General features: G+C 43.1%; 1 protein-coding gene across 1 annotated transcript in view; it reads left to right on the top strand.

Moving 5' to 3' along the window:
* Positions 1-15730, top strand: part of ATP1B1 (ATPase Na+/K+ transporting subunit beta 1) — a 32141-nt gene that overhangs the window by 9750 nt on the left and 6661 nt on the right. The window contains exon 3 of the mRNA XM_028726616.2: positions 15152-15310. Within this exon, the coding sequence (XP_028582449.1) occupies positions 15152-15310 (159 nt within the window). The remainder of the gene's footprint in view (positions 1-15151; positions 15311-15730) is intronic.

The following is a 15730-nucleotide window of genomic DNA, read 5'->3' as shown; positions in this document are numbered from 1 at the left end:
CTAAGGCGGTCTACCAATTTAAATTCTCAACAAAAAGAATACAAGAATTCCATGAAACAATTAACAGCAGAGTGGAAAATTCCTAAAGCTAATTTATGCTTTTGAAAGACATAAAATCATAAAAACGCCTCTGAGGATGTCCTAACCTGGCATCTAAATAAGAGCAGAGCGGGTGCCAACCATGTTTCTTTGAGGAGGGTATTCCACAAGTGAGGTGCCAGTGATGAAAAGGCTCTGCCTGTCCAGGAGGTGTCACTACTGGCAAATGGGCATGAGCTGATAAAATGCACACTATGCCACTGATGATAGCTGGACAACAGATGATTGTGTGCAAGACAGAATACTGTAAATGAGTAGAAGTTAACTGGAGATGAGGGAAGGGTTAGTTCTGGTGGATTCTCATCTCCTGCATATTCCTCTTCGCAGCTTAGAGGCAGGACGGTCGCCAACACAGCAGTTCTCTGTTCATATACGAACCAAGGAACAATAACATGTGCATACAGTCCAGGAGTAATTGTTAGCACAGTTGTGGACAGTACCTATATATATGGCACACATCCTTAGATTCAAAAGCAGCCCCAAAGTAAACGAGAGAATGATGTGCCATCACTGAGTCTAATAATCCCCAAAGGAGCAATTACTGTTTTAGAGTAATCTCTAGCTTCATTTAAAGCTACCAAGGCACAGCATGCAGGGCTTGATCCTGGCTCCATTGCAGGGGACAAGAAACCCAGCATAAGTTGTGGGTAGTATCCAACACTTCCTGTCTCCAGTGGAATCTCCTTGCATAACATAACACCTCCCCCATTCCTTCTGCAGCTCCCATGCCCTCAAAATCTGCTCCAGGGGGCCAGGGAGACCCCCTGGAGCAGATTTTGGGGAGGTAAAAGGGGGAAAGTGAGGAAAGGAAAGTCTCACTGAATGAGAGGAAAACCACTTGCACAGTGTTGGATACAACCTTGACTTTCTGTCATCCCTCATGTGCCAACCAAAGCGGCCCCCTTGAGTACTTGTTGTCTGGTGCTGGGAGACTTACTCAGAACATCTGCTTTCTAATCTAGGCCAGCTGCTAAATAAATTAACTATCTTCCATTTTGCCCCTTGGGCTATAATCTGAATTATGCTTATTCAGATGTTGAAACTGTCCATTACGCTTGTCTAGAAATATGTTTAGGATTGGAGTGGCATTGGTTGGGCTGGGGAACAATCTGTGACATGAAAGGATAACATGAAACTTCACAGGGGTCTTGATTTTTAGCTTATTTGTTAGCGCCGGTGAGCACTGATCCACTAGCATGATCCCCACTAGTATGAATATTTCATTGATAATTATTCGCTCATGAAGACTTTATTCCAAAACAGTTGAACTATTCCAGATATACTGTCCTTTTGAGACTGTCTTCCTTTGAGACTTTTGTGAGACGTCTTCCTTTGAGAGGCGGCTTGGCGTTCCTCGCTGTTCATTGATTTGTTTGACTCTGGTACATATATAACTTGTAGTTACTTGTATATTTTGTGAGATGTGTTGTATGATATATACATTATTTTGAAGTGGCTTATTTGTATATTTTGAATGACATCATAACCAATTATATATTCCCTAACAGTTATTAGCCAGCGTGTTGTGTTTGCATTTTTGTAGATTGTTATGTTTTGCAACATGGGGGCTTGTGTTTTGGAGAAACTAAAGCTTCCATGGCTCTTTATTTTTTTGGGGGGTGCTTTAAATGTAGGGTGTGTACACAGTCATTGAGAAAATGACTGTTAACCTGTGCCTATAAGCTGGCCATATGTAAGTAAGCAGGATGATTTGACAGAACAACAACTACCCTGCTTGCTCCACCAAGCCTCTATCAAGCATTATCCATTCCCAGCAGTTAGTAGGAACCAGCTGTGTGTGTGTGCATGGAGTCTTGCAACTGCTAGTTTCCACATTACAAATGACCCCAGGGTTGCTTGATGCTGGAGGCAGTCATCATTTATGTCTCCCTCCCTCCCTCCCTCCCTCCCTTCCTCTTGCTCACTATAAAACTCTTCAGAAGCTTTAAATAGCAGTATAATATTTAAACGGCTGCAGCAACACTGCCAGAACACTGCTGCTTGGTGGGCTAGCTCCCACTGCGAAATGTATTTCCTCCTTACCGAATCCCCAGCAAGGCCTACACACACTCATGTCGAGGTCAAGTTGAACCACTGTGTTTTTTTCCATTGGCTGCCCCCATTTTAAGCAAAGACGTCTGTTCAGGATGCAAGTTGGAACAAATGTTGGAACGTTGTATTTTTAATGCTACTGTAGCTGGTCGCTGTTCCTTGTAGCAGTGAGTAAACAGCTCTCACAAGTACAGGTGGCAAGTACAGTATTAATTCTCAATTATTGGGGTGATCAGGCATAGGTAGCAGACAATGGGTGGTCTCCGACTATCTTTTTCCATCTCTGCAAGGATTTTTGCTTGCACAGAACTCCCCACCACCACCACCACTCCCCACCCTGCCCTGGAGTCTGTTCTGGAGGATTATGGGGGAAAACCAAGAGCCAGTTTAAGGGGCATGCAGAGGGAGGATAGGGGAAGTTCTGTTGTGCCAGTGAAAATCCTTGCGCTGATGGAACAAATTATTTGGATACAATGCAAGGAGCCTACTCTAAATGCACCTGTGCATTTTCTTCCATAAATTAAGTAAGGTTCCTCGGACACTGTTGAAGGCAAAACTTGAACACTCTTGACACTGGGTGGCCCAGCCACTATCAACAGGGGTAGCCTAAGCTTCTGGGGGTATATTGTTTACCACAATCCCCTCCAGGGACTGTTGTCATACAAGAGCCCTACACATGTACTGGTGGATGTTTTGCTAGGACTGTAATATAAATGGCGAACATTAGGCTATTCAGTGGACTACGCAGTTCAATATGTTATGCGAAATAGCTATCATTTTAAAGAAAAACATTATGCATGGAATTCTAAAACATTGAATAATAAGGGTTTGAAAAGTTCAGTCTGGGAGTATCTATACCTCAAGCAATAATCTGAAAAATTGGTGTTGCATGCCACATTGCTAGATTTCTCCTACTGTGTTGTCTAGAGTCATCCATTGTCCCTTATTTTTAAAGTGTCATTATTCTAGGTTATCTTCTTTGGCGATCACTCGTAGCCAAGTAAGATTGTCTTCCATAAACACGGTTTTAACAATACGTCCACAAGTGACTGTGGAAGCTAATTCTGGACCTACGCGTCCTTCCACAGTGGGGACATTGGTTCCCGGGCGGGAGTTGGTCACGGTGTGGATTTGCCAAGCGTGCCTTCCTCTTAGGACATTTCTCCCTTGCGTCCTGAGTTTGAGTGTCTTCAAAGTCCATGACACCTTTGGTAAAGGCTGTTCTCCAACTGGAGCGCTCGCAGGCCAGTGTTTCCCAGTTGTCAGTGTTTATACTACATTTTTTAAAGATTTGCCTTGAGGCAGTCTTTAAACCTCTTTTGTTGACCACCAGCATTACGCTTTCCATTTTTAAGTTCGGAATAGAGTAGTTGCTTTGGAAGATGATAAGCAGGCATCCGCACAACATGACATGATGATTCAGCGAGTGAGTCTAGATTATAATTGCTCCATGAAACACATCCTCTGCCATACCCTTATACCAGTACACCACAGTTTTGTTTATTATTTCTTTATTTCATAAAATTTATACATCACTTGATTTTTTTTATTTAAAAACCCTCAAAGTGATTTACAAAAGATAAAACAATAAAAAAAATGGGGGGAATTACAACCCTGCTTTAAAACATACATGTTGAATCATAACTCTCTAGAGTGACTTGGATCCTTAGATCATCATCATCATTTTTAATTTGTATACCGCCTTTCTATCTTACAATACTCAAGGCAGTTTACAAGCTGAAGAAACAAAAAATCTACATCTTATAACAATCTAATGCAATACAAAAATGAGATAATAAAACAAAACTTTAAAATAAGCAACCTACATCAAAAAAGTAACATCCAGCAATCATTAGAATAGTATAAAATAATAATATCAACATATAAAAGTTAAACAGAAACCCACTCAACAGTTACAATAAATAATTTCTAAACTATAATCAATTAACAACGGCAAGCCACAGTACATAAAATAATACAATACAAATTGAGAAGCAGAGACTAGAGGGTGGGGCAAGGCAGGTGGAAAGAGGCCTTGCCTGACGAGGTCTCTCCCCTCACAGTTCTTCCTCCAGGAACAGCTCCCTTATGAGGACTCCTAGAGCCGGAGGATGGGGCAAGGCAGGTGGAAGGAGGCCTTGCCTGATGAAGTCTCTCCCCGCACAGTCAGCATCTCTTTATTTCCACTTTAAGAGGAAATCTTTCCATCTTTAGTTATTTGAACTTGAGTCAGGATGGAAACTCCGAGTCACCCTCATGTGATTTCTTTTGCGTCCCCATCACCCCAGTTCTTTTTAATTCCCACTCTCCCACCCCCAAATTTAAAACTGGAATTACCTGCTACTCTTACAAGTAACCAGTAGCGGGCACTTAAAAGTTTGCAAAAATAGCTTATCCCAGGCTAAAAGAAAGGGGGGTGTCTACGGGTGGATGTCTGCTTTATTTACAAAATCAAAAGAGGTTTATGAGCCTAACAGAAGTGAAACTCTAAACTTCTTTTTAAAATTTAAATTCAGCTACAGCATTGCAAAATTATGTAAGAGGTGAGTTTCAACACATTGAAGAAATAGGGGTCGAACAATGTAGCTTGCAATAACCTAGTGGAAACTTCTGCTATATAATGAGTTAGCAATCAAGGCAGCAGTGGACGAAAGGAGCCTATTGGGCTTCATTCTTCAGCTGCACACTTCTTTTGGCTCTGGAATCACATCTTTACTTCTGTGGTCACTTGCACAAAGTAAGACATGCAAGCAATCACAGACACAGAAGGGAAGGCTAGCATAGTGGTGAAGGGCTGCGGACCAGGAAATTCCTGCCAGAAACTGACCAGGAGGTCTTCCATGGCTGCTACCATTTAAAGTGCCCTTCATATGATGGCAACATGATTGCACTGCTAACAGCTTATGGAAAGCAGCAAAATGGCAGTGAGTATCTGGTCTCTGAAATAGCATTTAGAGTTTCCTATCTGAGATCTCTTTGGCCTCTTTGCACCTTATTAAGCATTACAACATGCAGCAATAGAAGCAGACTCTCTGCAATAAATGGTAATGTCCAAACATGCCTTTCCCCCACAAGGGAAATGTACTAGTGGTTCTTTCCAGGCATTTCCACTACATGTTGCAAAGTCTTACTTGCATGTCTCCTCCTTGACAGATGTAATGCTAGAAGTTACCCCCCTAAGACTATCTGCACACAACTTCATTTCTGCATACCATACACGGTGTGTTTGTAGCCATTCTGCTCCTTATGCCGTGCAGGCTGCCATTATTGTGACAGCCAGGATGCTGGCTGTGTGATTAAGGGCACAGCAGCTATCCCATGCTTGAGCATTCCAGGTATGTTAGAAGTTTCCAGCAGAGAGGACAGACAGTGTGTTGTGATGTCTCTGTTGTACCCTCACTGTTGCAATGGTAGGCATCCCAATGCCAGCTGCTGGGAATCATCTGGGAAGACAACTCTGTCATGCTTGGATCCTGCTTATGGGTTTCCCATAGGTATCTGGTTAGCCACTCTGGGAACAGGATGCTGCTGGGCTAGACTAGATGAGCCGTAAGCATGACCCAGCAAGATCTCTCTCGAGAACTGCACTATGGCTAAAATGCCTTTTTTGGCTAGTGCCATTTCAAGCACATCGCCTCTTCTGTGTGCCTGCTGTCCCTTGTGGACAGCCATAGCATTTCAGTATGTCTGAGCCCATGGTTCCAGCCAGTCTTGTCTGCCAGTGTTAATTGCCACCACACTGATTTTCCATTAACTTGGGCCCAAACCATGAGAGAGACAAGAGAGCAGGTGGCAAACTAGGATGGTCATATGTCTTAGTTTACATAGGATAGTCCTCCATTTGAAGGGCTGTCTAGTCCAAGTCTGGTTTAAAGAGACAAACCACCAGAAGGGAGAACAGGGGTCTTGATGTTGCCCAACAGTGAGGAGACTGAACAGGCACAGTTTCCTCCACTAGGGTGAGGTGTATGGTATTTCTATTAAACTTATTACAATCATTTCTAAATTGCATCTATACCTATGAATTAACACACTCAAATGTTTGCTCCTTTTCTGCAACCCTTTCCCCCTGTGATGCATTTTCTCTCTTTATAGCAATGCATAAATGGTTATCCTAAGACAAAGATTGCAGCCAACATTATATAGTGCCACTAGGTGGAAACCTTTTTCAATATCTTAAAATTTGCATGATAACTGGCTTAGGTTAGGACCATGGCACTTAAAAGGATTGCCTAATGTTTACTGTTTTGCTGCCTTAACCTTTGATGTCAGTTGTCGTAACAGAAATAGAACGTCGGAATTATGTTGAGGATTATGTATTCTCGACCCAGTCTTGATCAAGGTCTGATTAAGGACTGATTTAACACCACAAAATTCCTGCATTAAAGGCAATTTCTGTAGGAATTTGCCAGAGATTCTTTTATAGAATGTAACATGTAACAGTAGTGGCATGTGGATTTTTCACTGTGCATTCATAGACACCTATGATGTACATGAGCCAGAAATCCAGATAAGAAGTCATGACATGCACTCTGTGGATTTGGTTTCTAGAAATTCCAGCAGGAAGAGAGTCTCTCTCAGTCCCGGAATTCGTACATGAATGAAACTGCCCTCAGTTTCTCAAGCGGGACAGTGAGGTGGAGCAGTGTTGGGCCCCGGAGACCATGGTTTAAAACCCCACTCAGCCATGAAGCTCACTGGGTGACCTTGGACCATTTGCCTTCAGCCTCACCTACCTCACTGGCGAATTATGAGGGTAAAAGGGAGAACGAGGTCCAATGGGCTGACCCCCCCCTGGACTCTCATTGCTTGGGCTCCCCCAGTGGCTGTGCTGCTGCAGCCACTATTTTCCTGCTCTCACTCACTCATGGGCTTATCTATCAGAGCTGGAAAGGGCTGGCTTTGTGGTGCTGTTTTACTCCTCCCATTACAGCACCACCACCAGGTAAGCTTGCAGGGGGGTGTGTGTAACCAAGTGGTATTGGGCATTGCAGGGGCAATCAATATTGAGGAGGGACCACTGCCAAGCACACCCTGCTCAGGGCTCTAAAAAACTGGACCTGAGCTTGTCCTCACTGCTCGTTTTTTGGGACCTATCATGGCGTTAATCCCTATTTTATTAACTTGGCAGAACCACATAGCTCTCTGTGTCTAAAAACAATTTGTGCCCCTTCAATTGGCTCCTTGCTGTGCTCTTGGCTTCACCACGGGGAAAAACGACTCTATCTAGTGCTGAATGTAGACTTGCTGGGTTTGGATGAGTTATTTGAGTCTGTGACTCTTGTCCAGCTCCCTGAGCTGAAGGCATCATGCCAGGATCTGTGCCTCTCTAGACCCCCTGGCAAGATTGGTTGAATGTCCTAGTGAACAAAAATGGAAGGTGGGGCCATAGAATTTGGTGCTTCTGCACAGCTTGTGGAGTTGATGGTTCCAGTGTGGAGAGGACTGCCTTCCCTTAGTAACTTCAGGGCTTGCTAATTTCAGTTTGTAGATGTACAGCTCAGCTGTGGTATTTAATTCCTCTCTTTACCCTTGTGCTCATTTAATAATGAGAAGACTGACATGCTTACTATTTTCAGCCCAGGACATCTTGCTGTCCCTCTTAGATTAGAATATAGCCTGGTTTGCTCAGTTGGTTAGAGCGTAGTGCTGAATAACACCTAGGTTGCAGGCTCAATCCCTGTATGGGCCACCTGCATATTCCTGAATTGCAGGGGGTTGGACTAGATGATCCTCAAGGTCCCTTCCAACTCTACAATTATATTCCATACTATGGCTGCCTTGCTCCTAAGAGCTGTGATGAGTGCATGTTCTGAGAGGCACATGCCCAGACTAAAGCTAGTCACCACTTCCTACCTCTCAATAAGCAACATGTTACTTCTTCCCCCTTTCCTGTGGGGTGGAAGTTCTCAGACCCTGTCTAGGCACTCCTGCCCTGCTGCTCATAATTCAGAGTCTAGCAGTCTGGATTTTTAAAAGGCATGCTGACCCAAGCAACTTTTTGGAATATTTGGGCAGTTGGGCTTGGGTCTGTTTGCAATGCATAAAGAAGTCCATATTTTAAAATGGCATCCAGTCCACCTGCTGCCAAGGAAAAATGGTTGTCAGGGTCTCAGAACTGCTCACAGTGTGTCTCATATGCTGACACTTTGAACGACTGCTGGCATATACGTAGTTATTCAGTAATTATTAGCAATAATGATGGAGAAAGGGGCAACCACATTTGGAAAGAAGATGGAATCCTGTATGTAACCAGTTGTAACTGAACAGTTAATTCCACCATGGGTATTAAACTCACTTTCTTAGGAGGTGTATCTATAACCGGCTCTTCTTGATTCTCTTTGATGGAATACAAACAGCTGTAACCTTTCACCAGATAAATCTCGGAACCTGCTGAATGGCTGACCTTGTTAAACATTCCAGGATTTCAGTCAAACTTTTTTTGTCTCCTGATCTCCCTCATCTTTTTTAAAAAAGCATTTTGCCTTGATTTTTATCACTGTAAGCCACATTCAGGTGTTTTAATAGAAAGGTGTGGCATGAACATTTAAATAATTAAATAAATAAATGCAGTGAGTTGGGTCCAGAGTTTATCATACTTGGAGGTAACCCATGGTAATCGAGGGGCCATGCATTAATCATGACCCTCAATGCTGACTATGCAGTTGGGTAATGATGCAGAACTTTGGCCAGCTTGATAGCAATTCATATTAATCTCTAGGCAATAATTTTGCCAGTCTTATCTTTATCAACCTAACCTATCTATTTTATTCATAGGACTGCTTTAACATTATTCTCTATCTGTTGACTTTATTTGCAACCAATCGTTTCCTGCTTGTCAGTTATTGTAATCTGCTTTCTTAGTAACGGAGCATCACACTGGAAACTTTCCACTTCATTTGATTTATGACTCAGATGGCTCTGGGAACAAATGCTACACCGGGGAGAAAGGAAATACTCTTGTTTCAAAGGGGAAACCTAGTGAATGGTCGTTACTGTAGGATCCTCATTCAAACACACTCGGACGAAGCTTGACTAACAGCTCTCATCCCTAATGTGGTAGCTTTTCCACATGCAGGAAGCTTTTAATACAGTTCTCTATGATCTAGTAGTTTAAAGTGATTCACTCTAGTTAGGACTGTAGCACATGCCTTTTCTTCATGAATCAGCTCTCAGAATAGCAGCAAAACAAACGAATCTGCTTTCATCCCTGGGGTCTGCAGGGTCCCAGTGGGTGCCTTAGGTGGCTGCCAGCTGGACTTGCCTTTGGTAAGTGTGAGCTACTGGCACGATGTTTATTTCCTGAATTCTTTGGTAGCATTTGGGTGCCTTTCTCCTCCTGCTTCCTGTCGTACATGCCCACATTGCATTGTTGGTCTAAGGTTACTGAGAAGGGCAGGGCTGTTGGAAGGAGTTATTCTTGTTTGCCCTTTAGCAAGAGCCAGGACACATTTATTTACTTTGGAGAGGTAGGCATGCAGTGCAAAGCTGTGGAAAGTATAGGTGGAAATAAATTAAGCCCTGTGTGTGTGTGTGTGTGTGTGTGTGTGTGTGTGTGTGTGTTGGATTGTATTTTAAGAATTAATGAAAGATTTCTGTTTAGTTCTGTTTAGCCTGTAGAGACAAATGGCGTTTCTGTTTTTAGAATAGTAAGGTGCAAACAATTTCTTTGTAATGTGCGAGCCTTTTCATGGACTGAGCTTTCCAGTGCTAATCCATGTTTACTAGGAAAAACACGTGTGCTGCTGTAATGTCTGAACTGTGGCACGAGTGTTGTTCCTGTGACATGTACATGGAATAGGCAGCCGCACCACTCGGCAGAAATAATCTTGCACGTGCAAGAATTTCAACTACAGGGGCAAATATGGTGAACCTGAGGCAGAGCTGGGAATAGTTGATCAACAAATTGTTGTAACCCTTGACTACCATTATTAATCTTCCAGGTATGAGGAACAACAGAGCCTAGGACTTGCCGATCAGAAGGTCGGCTGTTTGAATCCCCGCGACGGGGTGAGCTCCCATTGTTCGGTCCCTGCTCCTGCCAACCTAGCAGTTTGAAAGCATGTCAAAGTGCAAGTAGATAAACAGGTACCGCTCTGGCGGGAAGGTTAAGCGGCGTTTCTGTGTGCTGCTCTGGTTTGCCAGAAGCGGCTTAGTCATGCTGGCCACATGACATGGAAGCTGTCTGCGGACAAACGCTGGCTCCCTTGGCCAATAAAGCGAGATGAGCACTGCAACCCCAGAGTCGGTCACAACTGGACCTAATGGTCAGGGGTCCCTTTACCTTTACTTATGAGGATGAACTCTGGCATGAGAACTGATTTTATTGTGGAGTCCCAATTTAAGGTAGTCAGAAAACAGAATGTATATTGGGGTGATGGATGGCTGCAATAAACAATTTAGGCAGCAGTGCTCACACTGACAAGTAAGCCCCATGGAATGATGTGGGACTAACTTCTAGGCAAATGTGCATAGGATTCCACTGCATAAGAATTTTAAACTTTTGAGCCGTCACCCACAATACCCCAAAGTGAATACAGATCTACACATAATATGTGTAAGGCCTAGGGCAGGGGTTCCCAAACTCATGAGATTCATCCTGGTGGTCTGCAGCATGTCCATTTTAAATATTCTTATTGCTATTTAATTATATTGCTTTTTTTTTTTTACTACTTATATTGTATTTTGTTGTATTTTAAATTCTGCGAAATTCAGATTGTAATGCAATAAACAATACAGTGAAACCATAATGCAACTAGAAATCATATATCAACTAGCGTAGTGCACTAAAATTGCTACAACAGGCAGAAAAATGAGCCATTTTCACGTGGTCCATGATTGGGGGGGGGCAGTTTGGGGATCTAAAATGCTAACTGAAAGGAAAATGTGTGCTGGGTTTGTGTGAAAGCTGTATGATTCTAACTAAGAAATCCCAATGCTGGTAAATAAAAGAGTCCTGCAAAGCAAATTATACCTTTTCCCCCTAGAACTACAACTTTAAACTACCATTTGCTACCTGCATATTGTTTAACTTGACTGTTGTTTCCTGATGCAGTTATTCTTCCATATGGATATTTAATGTGTGTGGTTTTTTAAAAAATGAATGCACAGATGACTCCCTAATCCATGACCCCATGATTTAGCATTGCATCCAGATCATGGGTTGCTTCTCTCCCAACAAGCCATGAAATGAAGTCAGGGTTTCTTTTTTGACTTGCCAGTTGTGGCGGTTTCTTTGAACGAAATGCTATCCCCTGTTTGGACACAGTGCTGAGCCAGGGGTTGTTCTCGCCCATGCCAGATGAGGAGTGAAATCTGCTTTTATGGTAAAGTATTTAACTATGGTTTACCATGTTGCACCAACTGGGCCACTGCAGAACAGTCTGTCTGAGCACAGAGAACTTGGTTGTAAAACATAAGTACCCTTAACAGTCCACAAAACCATTCTTGGGTCACCCCAGATATTACGACTCATTCCCCTACCTGGAAATCTCTCACAGTATAAGAACGTAAGAAAAGCCTGCTGGATCAGGCCAAGAGCTCATCTAGTACAGCATCCTAAGTAGACAACCGGATGCTGTAAAGGGGAGCTCACAAGCAGGACCTGAGGACAAGGATAAAACTTTGTATGTGTTTCAGGCCCTATTACATTAAAGGTAAAGGGACCCCTGACCATTAGGTCCAGTCGTGACCGACTCTGGGGTTGCAGCGCTCATCTCGCTGTACTGGCCGAGGGAGCCGGCATACAGCTTCTGGGTCATGTGGCCAGCACGACTAAGCCGCTTCTGGCGAACCAGAGCAGTGCACGGAAACGCCGTTTACCTTCCCGCCAGAGCGGTACCTATTTATCTACTTACACTTTGATGTGCTTTCGAACTGCTAGGTTGGCAGGAGCAGGGACCGAGCAATGAGAGCTCACCCCGTCGCAGGGATTCGAACCGCCGACCTTCTGATCAGCAAGTCCTAGGCTCTGTGGTTTAACCCACAGCACCACCCGCGTCCCACCTATTACATTAAATCCCTCCAATTATTTAGTTGAACCTGCTGAATTCTGGGGTTGGAGAGAAAGAGACAGAGCAGAAAGAGAACCGAGAGCCCAGCTTGGTTATAGAAACAACTACCCTATAATGGCAGTGTCTGGAAAAGGTCTTGGCTGCCGGCTCTAAGTTGGATGTGCCAAAGGGAAACGGAGCTTGTGCCATAGCAAACTCAGCGTGTGGCAGTTAGTGAAGCAGCATGAACTTCATCTCCCATTACTTTCGGCATCAATATCAAGCAACCATTGGGTAATTCAATTAAAACTCCACCTGAACCTTATGGGAGAACGAACATGTGGAATGCATTCATTTGTATGGGATGGTGACATGTATCTGTCCCTTGCAAATATCATCTTCCATTCCCTCCCTTCTTGCCTCTACCCCTCCAAAAAAGAAACAGAACTTATTCTAAAATAAGAACATATTTTTATTATGTTCAGTTTTTGCTGCTCCTAATCTGACCCCACCCTAATCTGACCCACAAAGCAGATGCAGGTTTAGTTCAATGAAATGTGTGTGGAGAGGCATGATAACTGAATATTTTGCATTCCAGCTACTGTCACTGTTTGTAATTCTCCCTTGCCCCTTTCTCACCTTTGTTGTGCTGAGTGGCACAGGCAAGGGCCCAACTGGATTGGGCATTTTCATGCAAGCTAAATGCAGTTAATGCAAACTGTTCCTAAGATGCCTAAATTCATGTGTTGAGAAATAAATAATATTTCCTCATTGATGAATCGCTTCCCATGAAGCATCCAGAAGCAATTCAACATAAGCAACAAAACATATATAAATACAGTTTCAAGTCCAATGCAGAGCAAGACTGAGATTAAAAACCTCCACTAAAGTATGCTGAAAGAGAAAGGTCTTTGACAGGTGCTGAAAAGACAATAGAGGCAACACTTGTCTGATGTGTAATGCACAGGGGGTGGGGATAAAATTCCTAAAGATGGGTGCCTCCACACCAAAGTTCAAATTCTTACATCATACAGAATGGACCTCCTGATGTGATGGTCAGTGCAAGAGCACAGGGATCAATCAACCCCAGCCAGCATGGTCAAAAATCAGGGATGGTGGGAGTCATCATCCAAAACATCTGGGAGGCACCATGTGGGGGAAGGCTGGTGTAATGTGTAGCCAACCAGGAGCTAGAATATGGCTATGATGACAAGTAGCCACTGATAGCTTTATCATGCATAAATTTGATCTCCTTTTGAAGTCATGTAAGTCAGAGGCCATCACTGCATCTTGTGTGTTCAGTGATCTTAGCTAATAAAGGATGTTCTAGTGTGGGGCCAGAGGGGGGTTCATTCAAATCTGTGTAAGTCAGGAGTGTATCCTGCCTCCCTTCACAGCACTTTCATTATCTGCCATGGTTAATGAATGCCTGGATAGAGCTGCTGCCTTTGATCTAGTAAGGAGTCAGTGCACCTGAATCCCTTCCCATTTGGGTACTTGACATGGTGGAGCAGTGCGGGTGCAGTTTTCCCTCCTAGGATTTCACAGACCTGTAAATATACCTTTTGTTCTGCGGCTCGTAAGCTGTGCAACATAACAAGGATCGACCGTCAGGCTTTACTCAATGTGTGGCTGACGTGACTTGTGGGTGCCGCAAAAACAAATGACAGCTTCCCTTCCCAGAAACCCCTTCAGTGAAATAAATGGAAAAGAGACTGGAGACTCCGCTACATTGGCAAAGAAAGAACACTTTATATGTGTTGTTTATGCATTCTAACACTGTGACACCAGCTGGCGCTGTGGAGTTCCGTTTTTGCCAGCCTGATTTCTCATACAAAGTTTACAGTGCGTTTAACTGAAACGCTTCCTGATGTGTCTAGATCCAGCCTGAGTCTCCATTGCCCCATCTTTTGAAAAACCAGCTGCTTGTGAAGGGTCCTTCTGGAAATCTGATGCCCTTCATGCTAACTCAGGCATATCGTCGCACCTGTAGGATCTCTGGAATGATCTACAATACAGGAGCGCTCTAATGTGGGTAGGGTCTCCCTAGGTGAAATCCTACATCTGAAGCTCTTATATGGACTATACATTTGGGCTTTTGAAAAAGGCGCCCCTTTGCGTTAGGGATGTGAAGTGACAACAAGAATTGCATTATTTCTGTAAGCAGCTTCATCTGTTTCAGGGCAACTCTGTGTCATTTTGATTCAATTTCTTATTCGGGTCCAAATCTGATCTGTTAAACCTGAAGCTGCTTTGCCCTTGGTGAGTGTAATGGGGAATCAAAAAGCTGCTTATAAGGGTTTGTTTTCTTTCTTTTCACTTAAGTGGATGAAGAGTGGATGGAGCCTGCCAAATTTCAGGCTGTGCATTGAAATTCTGGGGACAGCTGAGGCCATAGAGGAAATCAGAAACTTGCTTTGTGAATTGTGCAATCTGACTCAGGAATATGCGCCCCTGGTCAGAATCACACTGGGATTTTTTATGTTACTCGGACTATACACATAGCCAATGTGAAGTCCTCTGTGCACTCCAGGAAAATGCTGCAACTCTCTAGTGCCATGTGAGGAGGGAGTTCAATGAGCCTCTCTATTTGATGAACCTTTAAATTCTGCAGAGACGTGGAGAGAATAAAATTGTACTTTTAAATTTGTTTAAAGGTAGATCTTAAGTTTAGAATTTCAGAACAAGGTATTTCTGAATTTAAAGAGCTTGTAGATTTTTCAAGCTCATGAAGTATTTTACTTCCAAACAAATAGAGCTAAAATAAAAGCCTTGTGCCAGTAAGCACCAAAGTCTGCTCTCTTTGTTTTGGTGGGTGAGGAAGGTGACAGTTTCAGCATTTCATATTCTGCACCTATACATGTTCCAAAATTATTCTGGTTTGTTGCTGCATAAGGAAAGTTTGGATATGATCCTTTTCATGGTGGGGCAAGCACAATACGATACAGATCAGTTGTCTTTGGTCTGTGTGTCTCTGTGTTACATGATTTCTTCTTTTCCCTTTCCAGGACTGACAGCTATTCCACAGGTATTTAAAATGGAGATTTCTTTCAACCCCAGTGATAAAAACACATATGAGAAGTACACGAAGCTCATGGATACATTTCTGAAGGCTTATGAGTTTAATCAGGAGCAAGATGCAGATTTTGAGCTTGAGTCTTGTGCCAGTGAGTAGATTTATTTGCACATAACTTTTGTTTCGAATGTATTTGCTTTTAGTCTGGTCCATCTAAAGTGCTGCTGGTGCCTAGCAACCCTTGCCAAAAACTTTTCCAGTCCCACTCGGAAAAAGGGAACTCCCTTTTATTTAAGCGAATAACTCAGTTGATTCCCTGTTCACCATATGTGCTGTGAGCCACCCAGAGTGCCTGGGGAAACCCAGTCAAGTGGGTGGGGTATAAATAATAAAATTATTATTATTATTATTATTATTATTATTATTATTATTATTATTATTATTATTTATTACTACTACTACTACCCCAGCAACAAACTGTAACTATCTCCTCATGCTTCAGTAATCCTAGCTCTGCTGAAGACAATATGGCTTGAAATAACCTCACCAATTTCCTTAGCCCCTGGTGGTG

The sequence above is a fragment of the Podarcis muralis genome, chromosome 4 (genome assembly GCF_964188315.1).
Source record: "Podarcis muralis chromosome 4, rPodMur119.hap1.1, whole genome shotgun sequence".
NCBI classification, from domain to species: Eukaryota; Metazoa; Chordata; class Lepidosauria; order Squamata; family Lacertidae; genus Podarcis; species Podarcis muralis.
Note: the sequence above shows the minus strand (reverse complement) of the source record. Positions and strands in the feature narration are given on the sequence as shown.